The 17005-nt window shown below is 52.4% G+C and overlaps 2 protein-coding genes across 12 annotated transcripts in view; both read left to right on the forward strand.

Annotated features, from left to right (window-relative positions):
* LOC147028049 (uncharacterized) overlaps positions 1-17005 on the forward strand; it is a 250584-nt gene that overhangs the window by 154461 nt on the left and 79118 nt on the right. The gene's annotated exons all lie outside the window — the stretch shown is intronic.
* The window catches only part of USP40 (ubiquitin specific peptidase 40), a 131982-nt gene that overhangs the window by 16350 nt on the left and 98627 nt on the right, over positions 1-17005 (forward strand). For all 11 annotated transcript variants that reach the window (XR_015057397.1, XM_085878033.1, XM_085878025.1 and 8 more), the window contains one exon: positions 604-671. Coding sequence is in view for 10 of the 11 variants with exons in the window: in XM_085878033.1 (XP_085734159.1) it covers positions 604-671 (68 nt within the window). In the remaining variant the exon portion in view is untranslated. The remainder of the gene's footprint in view (positions 1-603; positions 672-17005) is intronic.

The raw sequence follows: 17005 nt of genomic DNA on the forward strand, positions 1-17005 counted from the left end.
AAGACAGATAAAAAGTGGAAAGGTTGAGAGAGACAGAGACAGAGACAAAAAAAGAGGAGAGCTAAGTAAGTAAGTAAATAGAATAATGTAAAATATAAGGGGGAAAACAGAGAAAGGGAAAGCATTGAAACATAAAAGATGGGAGGACGAAATTAATGAAAAGCTCTTGTTAATCCTCTGTGGAGGTGATGTGCTGATCTTGTGGATAAGGCTTTGCTCTTTGTGCTTCTGTCTGTGGTGCTGAAATGGACAAGGCTATTACAAACTGCCATTTGACTGAACAAATATCCAGAAGATTAAAGTGTTGAGCAATCAGCTTGGAGATGTCTGTGCTGTTGGTTCATACATTGAGCAGGTGTTCACAGAAGCGACCGCTCAATTTCACTGATGTACATCTCTTGCAGAGAGTGCATGTGATTCTGGAGATCACATTGACGGAGGTTCAATCAAAGTGCTCCGTAACTTTAAACTGCTTTTGGGACCTGAGAGCGAAGTGGTTGCCTTGATGAAAGGGGAGGTGTTGAGCAACTCAGTGAACACTTGAATTTTGTGCAGGTAACTGGGGATTGAATGGATTAAGTTTGTGTTTTTTGTGCATTACAGTGGCCATTTTTAATCTGAAACCAGAAGAACTTGGAAGTCTGGAAGACAAGGATAACCCTGGCAGTAAGGTATTTTGTTTGCAAACATATGAATGAGAAAAGGCCTCACTGTTGCAAATGTTCAATGAATGCATGTTTGTTTGTTTGTCTTCTCTCTTACTTCATCCCACCCCTCCCCCTACCCCCATCCTACTGATATCACACCAGCACAATATGCTGTGCTTTGTTCAAAAACACATTTTGGGTTGCAAGCTTTATTCTTGCAAAGAATAAAAAGCATATTTGTCATGTTTATTTTCCTCGATTTTGACTGCATGACTACCGAGCTCACTCACCCAACATACCTGCACATCGGAATTGAACATACAAGGTCATTTCCATCAATTCTGACATTTTCGGATTTGTGCAGTGTTCATGCATGACCACAAGATATTTTGGAAATGAAAAAATCAATCATATATATATATATATATATATATATATATATATATATATATATATATATATATATATATATATATATATATATATATATATATATATATATATATATATATATATATATATATATATATATATATATATGGAAGCATTGTTCGTTATTGCCTACAATGTGTAAGCATACCCCACAAGTATATATATATATATATATATATATATATATATATATATATATATATATATATATATATATATATATATATATATATATATGGAAGCATTGTTCGTTATTGCCTACAATGTGTAAGCATACCCCACAAGTATATATGTATATATATATATATATATATATATATATATATATATATATATATATATATATATATATATATATTGTTGCGGTATTCGCGCCCGCCGGCGTGCGACGGCCACGTAACTCGAATCGCGGCACGTCGCCCACCGGACGGACAATCCAGTCGTGACCCTCTCGGACTAACGCCGGGAACCAGTCACGGGTGGACCTTTCGGTCTCACCGCGATCGAGCCAATCAGCCCCCGCGTGGGATAGGGTTGCTCGCCAAATTCGACCTACCTAAGTACCCACGCGGAGGGTAGACCGGGCGATCGCACCTCGCCGCAGGTCGACTTCGGACACGGGCCACTTAAGCGACCCGTTCCGTACTATCAGAATAACCGAGCGGTGTTATCGTCGACCTCGACGGTTCGATTAATTATCGGGCGTACTCAGCCCACTACCAACCCTTTACGTGAAGCAAGATGAGGGTTCAATGGGGGAAAAGACGAAGCGAAGCGGGAGAACAGTTCAACAATAAAGCACATTTATTCGCGACGAACGGAAAGCACACAAATACAATTCCACCAAATGCACACAGAAAAACACAATTCCATTTACACAAAAAGCAAATATAAAAGCGAAAACAATGCAGAGCTAATACCGACTACCGAGCACACGGCAACACTTATACAATTCTACCTCACAGACGGCGCCGACAACACATACCCAAAACCAAGGAAAAGAAATACCCTCAAGGATGAGGCGGGCCTGAGGCCGAGACCGGGTCGCGCCTACCCGTCTGGTGATGAGACGCGGAGCGGCGATGGCGCCGCAACCCGCGGGCCTCGTGGACGGTGTCTGGTAGGGGGTGGGAACGGGGCCCCCTTGGTCGCACTATCTCAGCGCGGGGGGAAACAGGAGGGGGTTGCTGATGCTCGGGGTATAGAGGATCTTTATTATCCCTGGTGTGCGTCTCCACCTCGGCCAGGTCGCGCTGCCGGCCTTCCTCGGGCGTGCAGCTCCCGGCACCGTCGCGAGCACCCCCTCGTCTGCCTTCGCCGCTGCCGCCTCTCCGCCTCTGGACTCTCCACCCTGGACTCTTCTTTGGGCTCTCCTCGTTCGACTCTCTTCAGCTTCTCCAGCTACTGCAGGCTTCGGGCTCCAGACTTCCACACTGCTCTGACTGACGATCACGGTCCTTTTATCCCCCCGTAGCTTCGCCTTTGACCCCCTCCCTTTGACCTTTCACCTCGCTCCCCATTGGCCCGAGAAAAAGTGGGCGTGAAGGCTTTTTGATCCACAAATTTGCATATATCGATCGTCCTGGAGGCGGGGCCAAATCGTCCCTCGCTCACCGATTGGACGGCAAAAAGTGGGCGTGTGTCATTTTTGATCCGTGATTTTGTACACGCTGTTCAACGTGCGCCCTGCACGAGTCCAACACCGGTACCCACAGCGGGGCAAGAACGGTGGCGATGCTACGGTTGCGAGGTGTGATGGGAAGGTCGTGGCGGTTGTGGTGAAGCGGCGTTGTGGTTGGTGGTTGATGTTGTGGTTGTGGTGGTAATCATGGCGGTTGGTCCAAAATAAAGATAGTAAAAGAAAAACGGCTATCCTGAAGAGTCGCAGCTCGCATAAATGACATGTATTCCCACTAGACAACGGGTTTGGGCCTAACTACACATGCACTTACCGAGATACCTCACCTAAGGGACCTGAATGGTGGTTTGCGAATTTGGTAACCACAACACTACCCCCTCCCCTTTTTACAGACTCGTCCCGAGTCGTCAAATTTTCGTGTGCCATCATGTGTAGTTTTCCCCTAGTACATTTTACCTACGGATCCCTGAGTGCGACATTCATGGTATTCGTGTCCCCAAAATAAATAACCTGAGGGCTGCGTAACTACCTAAACAAACTCACTCACACGGACGACTTAAATAAAATTGCCGGCGCTAAGACATACATGCCGGGGGCGCACTCATATTTACAGTACATCTTAACCTTAACTTACAAATTTTACACGAAACCATGGCCCAGGATCATTGAACTCTGCAAAGAAAAGCAGTTAGCAGGGAGCCAGGCTGCCCACATGCAGTCTCTGGCTCAAACAATGCAGGTGACAGGGAACGTGGCTGGCTGCTCACACGCAGTCCAAGGCCTTCCCTTTTGAACTGAACTCAGTGAACCACAACGGTGCTTGGGCTGCACAACGCAGTCTCCGTGCCAGCTCAAGTGGCACACGCAATGAGCACAACGAATGGATGCATGAACGGTTTGAACTGAATGCAGTGAACCACAACGGTGCATGGGCTGCACAAACGCAGTCTCCGTGCCAGCTCAAGTGGCACACGCAATGAGCACAACGAATGGATGCATGGACACAAACACGGTGCACGGGCCGCCACTGCAGGCCCGTGTTGTAGCTGCCAACAGGGCAGTTCTCGCAGCTTGCAAACTGTTGCCTTGATCCTGGCGCACATGGAAATGAACTGGGGGGGGGGGGCAAAGCAAAAATTGAACGGGGCTGGTGAACGTGGGCAGTGGGCATGGCATGGCAAAGGTGAGCAGGCAACACAGCCTGCAGAAGAAGGCCGCTGCAGGCAAACACAGCCGGCGGATGAACTGGCCGGCACAGGCCTTGCAGAAAAAATCAGCCAGCCGGCAGATGAAGTGGGCCGGCACAGGCCTTGCAGCACAGCGGCTGTAGACGATCCAGCCGGCACAGGCCTCGCAGCAAAACACGGCCAGCCGATGAAGTTGGCCGGCCTCTGCCTTTCCGTGGAGGTTGGTGGAGGGAGTGCGGTGGTGCTGGCCACTTGGAAGGCGGGCTCGGACCTACCTACCTGTCTCCCTCCCACCTATCGCCTTTGCCTGTCACTGTACATACCCACTCCCTTAATTTGTGAAAAAACAATTTAGCCCCAACTTATTTTTTTGTTGTTTTTATTTCTACTTCCCCACTATAAATCGTCCCCTAACCCCCTTTATCGTCTTTGTTCGGCTAACCTATCCTGTCACCTAGCCTACTCCCAACCCCTACGTTCCCTTCCCGGAGGGGAACAAGGGAGAGCTAACGTCCTGTGTCGAGGCCCAACGAAGCCTCAGAATGGCCTCCCCAGAGTTCGGCGATCTATAACCAAAGTGGGTCCAGCGGCCCACAACGACAGCGAGGGGATGGATGGTGCGGAGGGGTACATCTCCTAATCTACCCTAACCATTAACTGTTAAACTACCCCGGGGCTTCAACAAGCGCCTCGCGCTTAAACTATTGGTTCTAACAACCCAGATTCCCGTCGCCTGTGTTGGTGTCCTCACAATTTCGGGCCTCGCCCCCCAATTTTCTCTCCGTGCCCTCACACGGTCTCATGGCTGGGACACGCGGCTCCTTTTGGCAGGCACGACCCTCTGCCGAATCTCCCGCTATGGCACCCCCGGGCACTACACTGCCTCCGAGCCTACCAGCTCCCTAACACCGGGGAGTGCCCCCCATGGCACCTCCCGTGAAACGCACACGTGGCAGGCCGGCCTCCCGGGCCCCTTTCCGAGGGTCACCCGTGCCCACAACACTGCCCACGCGGCTAATGGCACCCCGGGCCCCCGCACCAAGCAGGCGCACCCGTGCCCACGACTCTATCCCGGCCCCCCATGGGCCCATGGCCTACCGCGGCCGACTAGCCTGGTGCCCGGGGTACCCACTCAGCGATACTCACCTTTCGCAGCCACGCTCCCAAGCCAGTCAACAGGGCTCCTGCACCCCTCCAAATGGGTTTCGAGCCTACTTTCCCACCAACAACAAAACGACCTCCATTTTTCAATTTGACTAACCCAGCTAACTCACTTTACACTGACCCCGGGGTCCCTTGGGCGGGAGTCACTCCTCCCCCCAATCACTCATCGCACCATGCATTCCCCATTCGCTCCATACACACAGACCCGCTGGCCTCACTCACTCACCAAGCACATGCCTCCACCTCATAACTCACCAACAACTCTTCAACACACACACCACCGAACTCTGCCATCCTCCTAACTACCTCCCCTAACTAACTCGTGCTCCCACGTCGTCCCTTAAACTACAGCACGTTCCATTTAACCTACGTAGCTAAGCTACGTCCCCTCTACACATTCACAAGTCTGTCCATGTCCTCAAATAATCCCATTCTCCATTTTCCCAACCTAAATCTCACTAAATCCCTCTACCTAATCCATTCCACGGACTCCATGAGGACTTACCCCTGCCCCATGAAGTCGGTCTAACTAAGCTAACCCTTCCCCCTAACTAGTTTCCATCCTGTGCCCCGGTCAAGGGGGTCTTCCACCCCTTGCCCAGGAATCCTTTGCACCCGAAAGTGAGGCTTGTTTTTTTCTTTTTTTTTTTCATGCGCAGCACCTGCGCGGCAACTCAGAGCTCGCGCACTTTGCACCTGGCCGTGACGTCATGCAGCTGCACGTGTTCCTCGTCCCTCCTTGGACGGTGCCATCCGGCAGAGATACCCCTCCTGCCGGATTCCAACCCCACGTGCAGCCATGACGTCACCGTGCGCAGAAAAAAACACAAGCCCCACGTCTCGAGGGGTTCCCCACGCGAACACATGTGCTTTGCCCGTTGGAGCTTAACACACGCGATCGCGTGGAGAACCCGTCCGGTCCAAATCCGTCATCCTGCCTAAACTTTGTCCGTCCGCGGGATCGGCAAATCCACCGCGTGCGTTTCCGGACCGGGACTTCACTCTCGCAAGCGAGCACGTGGTGGTCTCGTGCGTTGCACAGCACGAACCGCGTGCTCACTGCTGGGCGAACCCGGCACGGTCCCCGAAACAGCTGCAGCCGCTACTCGGCTTTCCCTCCTCTGTCGCCGTCTCCGTCTCCATTCCACACACGCATACCTGCGTGTTACGACGCACACAGTCCACTCCATCACATTCACACCGGGAGACACGGCTGCGTGCTCCCGCATGCCAACCGACATCTCCCTCACATACCGCTCTCTCACACACACGGTCTCCCTTGCACACAGCGACCTTGCACACGGCCGTTCACTCACGCGTGCGGGGGCACTCACCCGCGGTGCCTCACTCGCACTCCGTGCCTCATCCACACACGCGGGGGCACTCACCCGCGGTACCTCACTCATACACACGGCGACACTCATACACGGTGCCTCATCCACACACGCGGGGGCACTCAACCGCGGTGTCTCATCCATACTCCGTGCCTCACTCACACATACGGGGGCACACACCCGCGGTGCCTCACTCACACACACGGCGACACTCATACACGGTGCCTCATCCACACACGCGGGGGCACTAACCCGCGGTGCCTCACTCACACTCACGGCGACACTCACACACGCGGTCTCTTCCACACAACGTCCCTCACTCATACACGCGGGGGCACTCAACCGCGGTGCCTCATCCACACACCGTGCCTCACTCATACACGCGGGGGCACTTAACCGCGGTGCCTCATCCACACACGTGGGGGCACTCACCCGCGGTTCCTCACTCATACTGGCCGTTTCACTCACACACACGGCCTCTTCCATACACGGTGCCTCATCCACACACGGCGTGCTGGGAAGCACGTACTCTGGCACCATCGCCACCACACCACTCACACACGGGGTCGCTTCCACACACGGGGACGCACTCACGCCTTGCACCACACACACAGGGACAACCACATTGGGGATTCGTGTCCCCACAAGAGTCTCCGGGGCCTCTATACCCCCCAAGCTTTCCGTGCACCTGTCCACAGCACCCGTCCCCTGAACCTCGCAAAGCACGACCGAACTCACCTGGTCGTGACTCGCCTCAAGGGGGCAGACTCCCTCCCCTCGTTCCTGGAGGAGGTCATCCAGGTGTTCGCACTGGGTCTCCACCCAGTCCGCCAGCTCACCCCCATTATCCTCCACTACCTCTGTGTGTGTGTGCGTCACTTACCCCGTCTTCCTCGTGTAGTCTTTCCTCTATTTTTTCTATCTCCCGTGTCTCTGCCAACTCTTCACCCTTTACCTCCCTTGTCTCAACTATTATTTCCTTTGTCACGGCCTTCATGCCCGCCTGCAGGCATCGGCCCATGTTCTGCGTCTCACCCCGTAGCTTTTTCATTTCTTCCTTCATGTTTGCTTCCATTCCGTTTATTTTTGTATCCATCTTTTCGTTTATTTGTTGTGTATTCGCATCCATCGTCGTTTTCACTTCATTTGTATTTGTATCCATCTTTTCGTTCATTTGTTCGTTCATGCCTTTCATTTCGTTTTTCATATTCGCTTCCATCTTTTCGATCATTTCCACATTCATCTTTGCCAGCATGGTGAATAGCTGGGCCATGTCGGGTGCGCTTGGGTGAGCCGTTTCGGCAGGGGTCGGGGAAGGGTTTTGGTGGAGAGGGGGGGGGGGAAGGTGTCATACACCGCGGCCGCTGCCGCACCCACCTCAGGTTCTGGGTTCAGTTGGGCGAGTCCGTGTTCCTGCACAATCAACATTTCCTGCTCGGGGATTCCATCCTGGACCATGGATTCTACATTACTACACATATACATTTCTAATACCCCCGGCTCCCGCTCGCCTTGAGACGCCATCTTGCTTCTCGTGAAGGGTTAATTTGCTCGCTCGTAATTTGGAGGGAATCGGGGGTCGCTTCTCTCACCCCCGGACCGATTCCCGTGAATTTAGCCGGAGACAGGAGAGCCCGTTGTCCCGCTCTCCAATACCAGTGCCGCGAGGAGGGCGATGAATTTGTATCGCACGACCTGACACCAGTGTTGCGGTATTCGCGCCCGCCGGCGTGCGACGGCCACGTAACTCGAATCGCGGCACGTCGCCCACCGGACGGACAATCCAGTCGTGACCCTCTCGGACTAACGCCGGGAACCAGTCACGGGTGGACCTTTCGGTCTCACCGCGATCGAGCCAATCAGCCCCCGCGTGGGATAGGGTTGCTCGCCAAATTCGACCTACCTAAGTACCCACGCGGAGGGTAGACCGGGCGATCGCACCTCGCCGCAGGTCGACTTCGGACACGGGCCACTTAAGCGACCCGTTCCGTACTATCAGAATAACCGAGCGGTGTTATCGTCGACCTCGACGGTTCGATTAATTATCGGGCGTACTCAGCCCACTACCAACCCTTTACGTGAAGCAAGATGAGGGTTCAATGGGGGAAAAGACGAAGCGAAGCGGGAGAACAGTTCAACAATAAAGCACATTTATTCGCGACGAACGGAAAGCACACAAATACAATTCCACCAAATGCACACAGAAAAAACACAATTCCATTTACACAAAAAGCAAATATAAAAGCGAAAACAATGCAGAGCTAATACCGACTACCGAGCACACGGCAACACTTATACAATTCTACCTCACAGACGGCGCCGACAACACATACCCAAAACCAAGGAAAAGAAATACCCTCAAGGATGAGGCGGGCCTGAGGCCGAGACCGGGTCGCGCCTACCCGTCTGGTGATGAGACGCGGAGCGGCGATGGCGCCGCAACCCGCGGGCCTCGTGGACGGTGTCTGGTAGGGGGTGGGAACGGGGCCCCCTTGGTCGCACTATCTCAGCGCGGGGGGAAACAGGAGGGGGTTGCTGATGCTCGGGGTATAGAGGATCTTTATTATCCCTGGTGTGCGTCTCCACCTCGGCCAGGTCGCGCTGCCGGCCTTCCTCGGGCGTGCAGCTCCCGGCACCGTCGCGAGCACCCCCTCGTCTGCCTTCGCCGCTGCCGCCTCTCCGCCTCTGGACTCTCCACCCTGGACTCTTCTTTGGGCTCTCCTCGTTCGACTCTCTTCAGCTTCTCCAGCTACTGCAGGCTTGGGGCTCCAGACTTCCACACTGCTCTGACTGACGATCACGGTCCTTTTATCCCCCCGTAGCTTCGCCTTTGACCCCCTCCCTTTGACCTTTCACCTCGCTCCCCATTGGCCCGAGAAAAAGTGGGCGTGAAGGCTTTTTGATCCACAAATTTGCATATATCGATCGTCCTGGAGGCGGGGCCAAATCGTCCCTCGCTCACCGATTGGACGGCAAAAAGTGGGCGTGTGTCGTTTTTGATCCGTTTTTGAAGCACAAAATCCGTGATTTTGTACACGCTGTTCAACGTGCGCCCTGCACGAGTCCAACACCGGTACCCACAGCGGGGCAAGAACGGTGGCGATGCTACGGTTGCGAGGTGTGACGGGAAGGTCGTGGCGGTTGTGGTGAAGCGGCGTTGTGGTTGGTGGTTGATGTTGTGGTTGTGGTGGTAATCATGGCGGTTGGTCCAAAATAAAGATAGTAAAAGAAAAACGGCTATCCTGAAGAGTCGCAGCTCGCATAAATGACATGTATTCCCACAAGACAACGGGTTTGGGCCTAACTACACATGCACTTACCGAGATACCTCACCTAAGGGACCTGAATGGTGGTTTGCGAATTTGGTAACCACAACAATATATATATATATATATATATATATATATATATATATATATATATATATATATATATATATATATATATATATATATATATATATATATATATATATACATATATTGTTGCGGATTCGCGCCCGCCGGCGTGCGGACGGCCACGTAACTCGAATCGCGGCACGTCGCCCACCAGACGGACAATCCAGTCGTGACCCTCTCGGACTAACGCCGGGAACCAGTCACGGGTGGACCTTTCGGTCTCACCGCGATCGTGCCAATCGGCCCCCGCGTGGGATAGGGTTGCTCGCCAAATTCGACCTACCTAAGTACCCACACGGAGGTTAGACCGGGCGATCGCACCTCGCCGCAGGTCGACTTCGGACACGGGCCACTTTAAGCGACCCGTTCTGTACTATCGGGATAACCGAGCGGTGTTATTCGTCGGCCTCGACGGTTCGATTAATTATCGGGCGTTTTAGCCCACGACCAACCCTTTACGTGAAGCAAGATGGAGATTTAATAGAGGAAAAGACGAAGCGAAGCGGGAAAACAGTTCAACAATAAGCACATTTATTTCGCGATGAACGGAAAGCACACATATACAATTCCACCAAAAGCACATGTAAAAGAAGAAGACAATGCAATATTACACAAAAAGCAAATGCAACAATGCAGATCTATCCGACTACCGGGCACACGGCAACACTTATACAATTTTACTTCACAGACGGCGCCGACAACACATATTCCCAAAGCAAAAGAAAAGAGAACCACCCTCCAGGATGAGGGGGGTAGGCGGGCCTGGGGCCGAGACCGTGTCGGGCCTACCGTCTGATGATGAGACGCAGAGCGGCGGTGGCGCCTCAACTCCGCGGGCCTCGCGGACAGTGTCTGGTAGGGGGTTGGGAAAAGGGGCCCCCTTTGTCGCACTATCTCAGCGCGGGGGGAAACAGGAGGGGGTTGCTGATGCTCGGAGGAAGGAGGATTTCACCCTGTCTCGGGTCCCGTGGCAAGCGTCTCCTCCTCGACCTCGGTCGCGTTACTGGCCTCTCCCTGTGCAGCTCCCGGCACCGACGCGAGCACCCCCTCGTCCGCCTTCGCCGCCGTCACCTCTCCACAGCTCCGTCCTCTTCACTCTGACTAGTACCACTTCTTTCCAGCTCCACCGACGACTCTCTTGAATTCCGCACACTCAACTCTCAACTTCCAACTGAACTCTTACTCAACTTCCAACTGAACTCCACCTCAACTTCCAACTGAACTCCACTCGACTGACGAACGCAGTCGTTTTTATAAGCCCCGTGGCTTCGCTCTTTCACCCTTGACCCTTTGCCTCCGACCCTTCACCTGGCTCCCCATTGGCCCGAGGAAAAGTGGGCGTGAATGCTTTTTGATCCATGAATTTGCATATAGCGACCGCCCTCCAACGCCCTGGAGGCGGGGCCAAATCGCCCCTCGCTCACCGATTGGACGGAACAAAAGTGGGCGTGAGTCGTTTTTGATCCGTTTTTCTGCGGAAAGTCCGTGATGTTTTTGAACACGCTGCTCGGTGCGCGCCCCGCACGAGTCCAGCATCGGTGCCCACGAGTGGCGCGAGATGACGGTGATGCGATGGTGGCGAGTTGTGACTGTAAAGGTCGTGGCGGTTGTGGTGAAGCGGCGTTGTGGTTGGTGGTTGTTGTTGTGAAGCGGCGTTGTGGTTGGTGGTTGTTGTGATGGCTGTTGAGACGTGGTTGGTGGTGGTAATAATGGCGGCTGGTCCAAAATAAAGATAGTAAAAGAAAAACGGCTATCCTGAAGAGTCGCAGCCCGCATGAATGACATTTATTCCCTCTAGACAACGGGTTTGGGCCTAACTACACATATACTTACCGAGATATCTCACCTAAGGGACCTGAATGGTGGTTTGCGAATTTGGTCAACCACAACAATATATATATATATATATATATATATATATATATATATATATATATATATGTATATATGTATATGTATATGTATATGTATATATATATATGTATATGTATATATATGCGAATTCGCGTGCGATCAGCCACGTAACTCGAATCGTGACACGTCGCCCACCGGACGGACAATTCAGTCGTGACCCTCTCGGAACAACGCCGGGAGCTAGTCTCGGGTGGGGGTTTCACCTCACCACAATCGTGCCAATCGGCCACCCACGTTGGATAGGGTTGTTCGCCAAACTCGACCTACCTAAGTACCAACGCGGATGGTTAATCGGGTGATCGTACCTCGCCACAGGTCGACTCCGGACACAAACCGCTTAAGCGGCTCGTTCCGTACTACAGGGATAACCGAGCGGAGTTATCTTCGACCTTGACGGTTCAGATTAGTGACTGGGAACTTGCACCCACCACCAATCCCTTACGTGATGCAAGATGGAAATTCAAACAAAGGAAAGGACGCAGCGAAACGGGGAACAAGTTCAACAAGCTGCACTTTATTGCGCGACACACGGAAGCACGTATATTACAGCAAAAGAAATATGCACATAAAACGAAAGAAACAAAAGCAAGGACACAATGCAGAGCTACAACCGACTATAATTATTATTTACACGAGCACAGGAACACTTATACGATTCTGCTTGGCAGACTGGCGCCACACACACACATTTACACAAAAACCCCAAAGGAAAAGGAAGTCACAACTTCCCTGGGCGCGTTGAGTCCTTCTCCCGCGCGTAGCTCGCGTCGTCCGCCTGACAGCTCGGACGGGGCTCTTGGGGGGACGGACGGGGCTCGTTCGGCGCTACTTCCCGCGCTCGTGCACGGGGTCCCAGGGCCCGCGCGAGGATCGCCGAACAGGGCAGGAACCACGAGCTCGCGACCCGAAACAGAAGGCTCACTTCGAACTCCACACAACTCCGAACCAACCGAGCAACCAACCAAAAAACCCCCGAACCAACTCGTTCTTTCCTTTTGTAGGGGCCGGCTCCGCCCATTCGCCCCGCTCCGTTTTCGGCTCCACCCCCCTTCGAGAAGGTTCCCGAAAAGGGGCGTTCTCTCACCCCGACCGCCTCACGCTGTTCATCCACCAATCGGCGGCGAGCTGCCCTTCCCCATTCCTTCACACCAAGCATCGGGAAAAATGGCGGGAAAAGCCCACAAGCATCGTTTGTGGTGTTTGTTCTTCCGCAGAGATCGTGACCGCACGGTGCTTATTGAATGGGAAGTGGCGAAGATGTGCTGGCGTAGGTGGTGGAGGTGGCGTGGTTGTAGTGTGGTTGGCGCTGTGGTGGGGATGGTGTGGTTGTTGAGATGCTGTTTGTTTGAAATAAAAGATAGAACAGAAAAATGGCTAACTGAAGGATCGCAGCCCGAATGGATCACATAAATTCCCTCTCTATAATGGGTGTGGGCTCACTACACATGGACTTATCGAGATATCTCACCTGAGGACCCTTTATGGTGTAATGCAGATTTCCACAACCGTAACACTACCCCCTCCCCCTTTTCCAGACCCGTCCCGAGTCATCAAATTCTCGTGTACCATCATGTGTAGTTCTCCCCTTGTACGTTTTACCTTCGGATCCCTGAGTGCGACATTCAGTCTATTCGTGTCCCAAAAATAAATAACCTGAGGGCTGAGCAACTAACAAAACAAACTCACTCATACAGACGACTTAAATAAAATTGCCGGCACAAGACAGACATGCCGGGGGCGCACTCATCTTTACAATACATCACACCTTCACCTTATAAATTTACACGAACCATGGCCCAGGATCAATGTACTCTGCAGGCAGTAAAAGTCAAAAGTCAACCGCCGCACGGGCCGCCACTGCAGGCCTGTGTTGTAGCTGCCAACAGGACAGTCCTTGCGGCTTCACGACGATCCTGGCGCACATGGAAATGAACAGGGGGGGGGGGGGCAAATCAAAACAACGGGGCAAAATGGACGAGGGCAGCAGGCATGGCATGGCAAAGGTGATTGGGCAAACACAGCCCGCAGAACAAGGCCGCTGCAGGCAAACACAGCCGGCAGACGATCCGACCAGCACAGGCCTTGAAGCACAGCTGCAGACGATCCGGCCGGTACAGGCCTCGCAGCAAAACAACAACCGATGAAGTTGGCCGGCCTCTCGCCGTGGAGGGAGTGCGGTGGTACTGGCCACTCAGAAGGTGGGCTCGGACCTACCTACTTTCTCCCTCCCAACCTATTGCCTTTGCCTGTCACTGTCCATACCCACTCCCTTAATTTGTAAAAAAACAATTTAGCCCCAACTTTTTTTTTGTTTGTTTTTATTTTCACTTTTATTTCCCCCACTATGAATTCGTCTCCTAACCCCCTTTATCGTCATTGTTCGGCTAACCTACCGTCTCCTAGCCTACTCCCAACCCCTACGTTCCCTTCCCGGAGGGGGATAAGGGAGAGCTAGCGTCCTGTGCCGAGGCCCAATCCAAGCCTCAGGATGGCCTCCTCGGAGTTCAGCGATCTTTAACCAAAAGTGGGTCCAGCGGCCCACAACGAGAGCGAAGGGATGGATGGTGCGGAAGGGTACACTTCCTAATCTACCCTAACCATTAACCTTTAAACTACCCCGGGGCTTTCAACAAGCGCCTCTCGCTTAAACTATTGGTTCTATCAACCCAGGTTCCCATCGCCTGTGTTAGTGTCCTCTCAAAGTGCCTGGTGCCCGGGGTACTCACTCAGCGATACTCACCTTTCGCAGCCATGCTCCCAGCCCGTCAACAGGGCTCCTGCACCCCTCCAAACCGGTTTCGAGCCTACTTTCCCACCAACAACAAAACGACCTCCATTTTGTCAATTTAACTAACCCACTAACTCGCATTACACTGACCCCGGGGTCCCTTGGGCGAGAATCTCTCCTCCCCAAAATCACTCATCGCACCATGCATTCCACAATCACTCCATACACACAGACCCTCTGGCCTCACTCACTCATCAAGTTCCCATAAAATTCTCGAACTCGCACATCGCTGAACTCCTGACATCCTTCTAACTGCATCCCCTAACGACCTCGTGCTCCCATGTCGTCCCATAAACTACAGCACGTTCCATTTAACACTATGTAGCTAAGCGACGTCCCCGCTACACATCCACAGTCTGTCACTGTCCTCAAATCCTCATTTTCCATTTCCCCTCCTAAATCTGACTAAAATCCCTCTAACTAATCCATTCTACGGACTCCATGAGGACTTACCCCTGCCCAATGAAGTCGGTCTAACTATCACTAACCCTTCCCCCTGACTAGTGATCATCCTGTGACCAGGCAAGGGGGTCTTCCACCCCTCACCCAGGGAATCCTGTTCACCCAAAAGCGAGGCTTGCTTTTGTTCTCGATTATTATTTTTTTTTTGCACAGCGCCAGCGCGGCAACTCGCACCTCACGCACTTTGTACTTGCCCGTGACGTCATGGCAGCTGTTTGCGCACCTCGTCCCTCTTGGACGGTACCATCCGGCAAGGATTCACCCTCCTGCTGGATTCCAACCCTACACGTAGCCATGACGTCACCCTGCGCATAAAAAAACAAGCCTCGCGTCTCGAGGAGTTCCCCACGTGAACACATGTGCTCTGCCCGTTGGAGCTTAACACAAGCTCACGTGGAGAACCCGTCCGGTCCAAATCCATTTTCCTGCCTAACCTTTGTCCGTCCGCGGGATCGGCAACATCCACCGCTGGCATTTCCGGACCGGGTTTCACTCCCGCAAGCGTGCACGTGGCAGCCTCGTGCGTACCACAGCACGGGCCTCGCGCTCGCCGCTGGGTGAACCCGGCGCGGTCCCCAAAACAGCTACGGCCACTACCCGGCCCGTGTCCCTCATATGTCGCCGTCGTCTCCGTTCCATGCACACACTCCTGCATGTTACAACGCTCAGACTCCACGACATGACATTCACCCAAGGAGACGGGGCTGCATGTTTGCACATGCCCACCGTCATCTCCCTTTCGTACCGCTCTCTTGCACACACTGTCTCTCTCATGCGGACCTTCTCACTCGCACAATGCGTGCCGGAAAGCACGCATCTCCGTATACTCGTAAACACACACACACCTGCACAACCACACTGGGGATTCGTGTCCCCACAAGGGTTCCCGGGGCCTCTATAGCCCCCAAGCTGCACGTGCACCCATTCGCAGCACTTGTCCCCTCCAACTCGCTCGACACGACCGAACCCACCTTGTCGTGATCAGCTTCAAGGGAGCATAGTCTCCCTACGTTCCTGAAGGAGGCCATCCAGCCTCTCACACCGGGTCCCTAAACAGTCCGCCAGTTCCCCCTCATGGTCCTCCACTACCTCAATGTGTGTGTGTTTGTCACTAACCCCGTCCAATTCACTCTCCATCTCCCGTGTCCCTGGCAATACTTTCATTTCCTTCTTTGTCTTTGTTACTTCCCTCGTCTCCATTTTTATTTGTGTCTCCTTTATCAGGGTTGGTCCCAATTGTTCATTCATCCGACGAGTGGCGTCGATTAAGTCCTGCACCACTGACATTGCTCCTTGTGGTGCTGTCACACATCCCACCTTATTGCGTTGTTCTACCCTCTTCTCCATTTTTATTTGTGTCTCCTTTATTAGGGTTGGTCCTTACTGTTCCTTCATCTGACGAGTGGTGTCTATCAAGTCCTGCACCACCAACATTGCTCCTTGTGGTGCTGTCACGCATCCCACCTTATTGTGTTGTTCTACTTCCTGGCTCCTTTTGAGTCGTTCCTCCTCTCGGAACTTCCTGAGTTCTTCGTTCTCCCTCCGGAGTTTTTCAATCTCCGTGGACTCCAATCTTACTCCCCGTTTTAGTTGTTCAATTTCAAACTCGCATTGTTCTTGTTTTCTTCCTCACAGTTTCTCCTGCTCTTCATTTTCCAATCTCATCATTTCTTTCAATTGGCTCATTTCCTTCCTGTGCTTCATTTGCTGTTCTCTCATTACTCTTCCTTGTTTTCTCTCCTGTCCTTCCTTCTCCAGTTTCATGGTTTGCTTCATTTGGTTAATTTCCCTTTTGTGTTTCATTTGCTGCTGTCTCATTACTCTTCCTTGTTTCCTCTCCTGTCCTTCCTTCTCCAATTTCGTGGTTTTCTTCATTGGTTAATTTCCCTTTTGTGTTTCATTCGCTGTTCTTTGTCTATCTCCTCGCACTCCAGCCTTGCCTTTTCTTTTAATTGGTTAATCTCAAATTCATGTTCTTTTCGTTTTCTATGCCATTGTTCCTCTCATTCGTCCCTCTCCAATCTCGTTGTGTCCTTCAAT

This window comes from Eptatretus burgeri, chromosome 4 (genome assembly GCF_056783735.1).
Source record: "Eptatretus burgeri isolate ZD-2024b chromosome 4, Ebu_testis_v1, whole genome shotgun sequence".
NCBI lineage: Eukaryota > Metazoa > Chordata > Myxini > Myxiniformes > Myxinidae > Eptatretus > Eptatretus burgeri.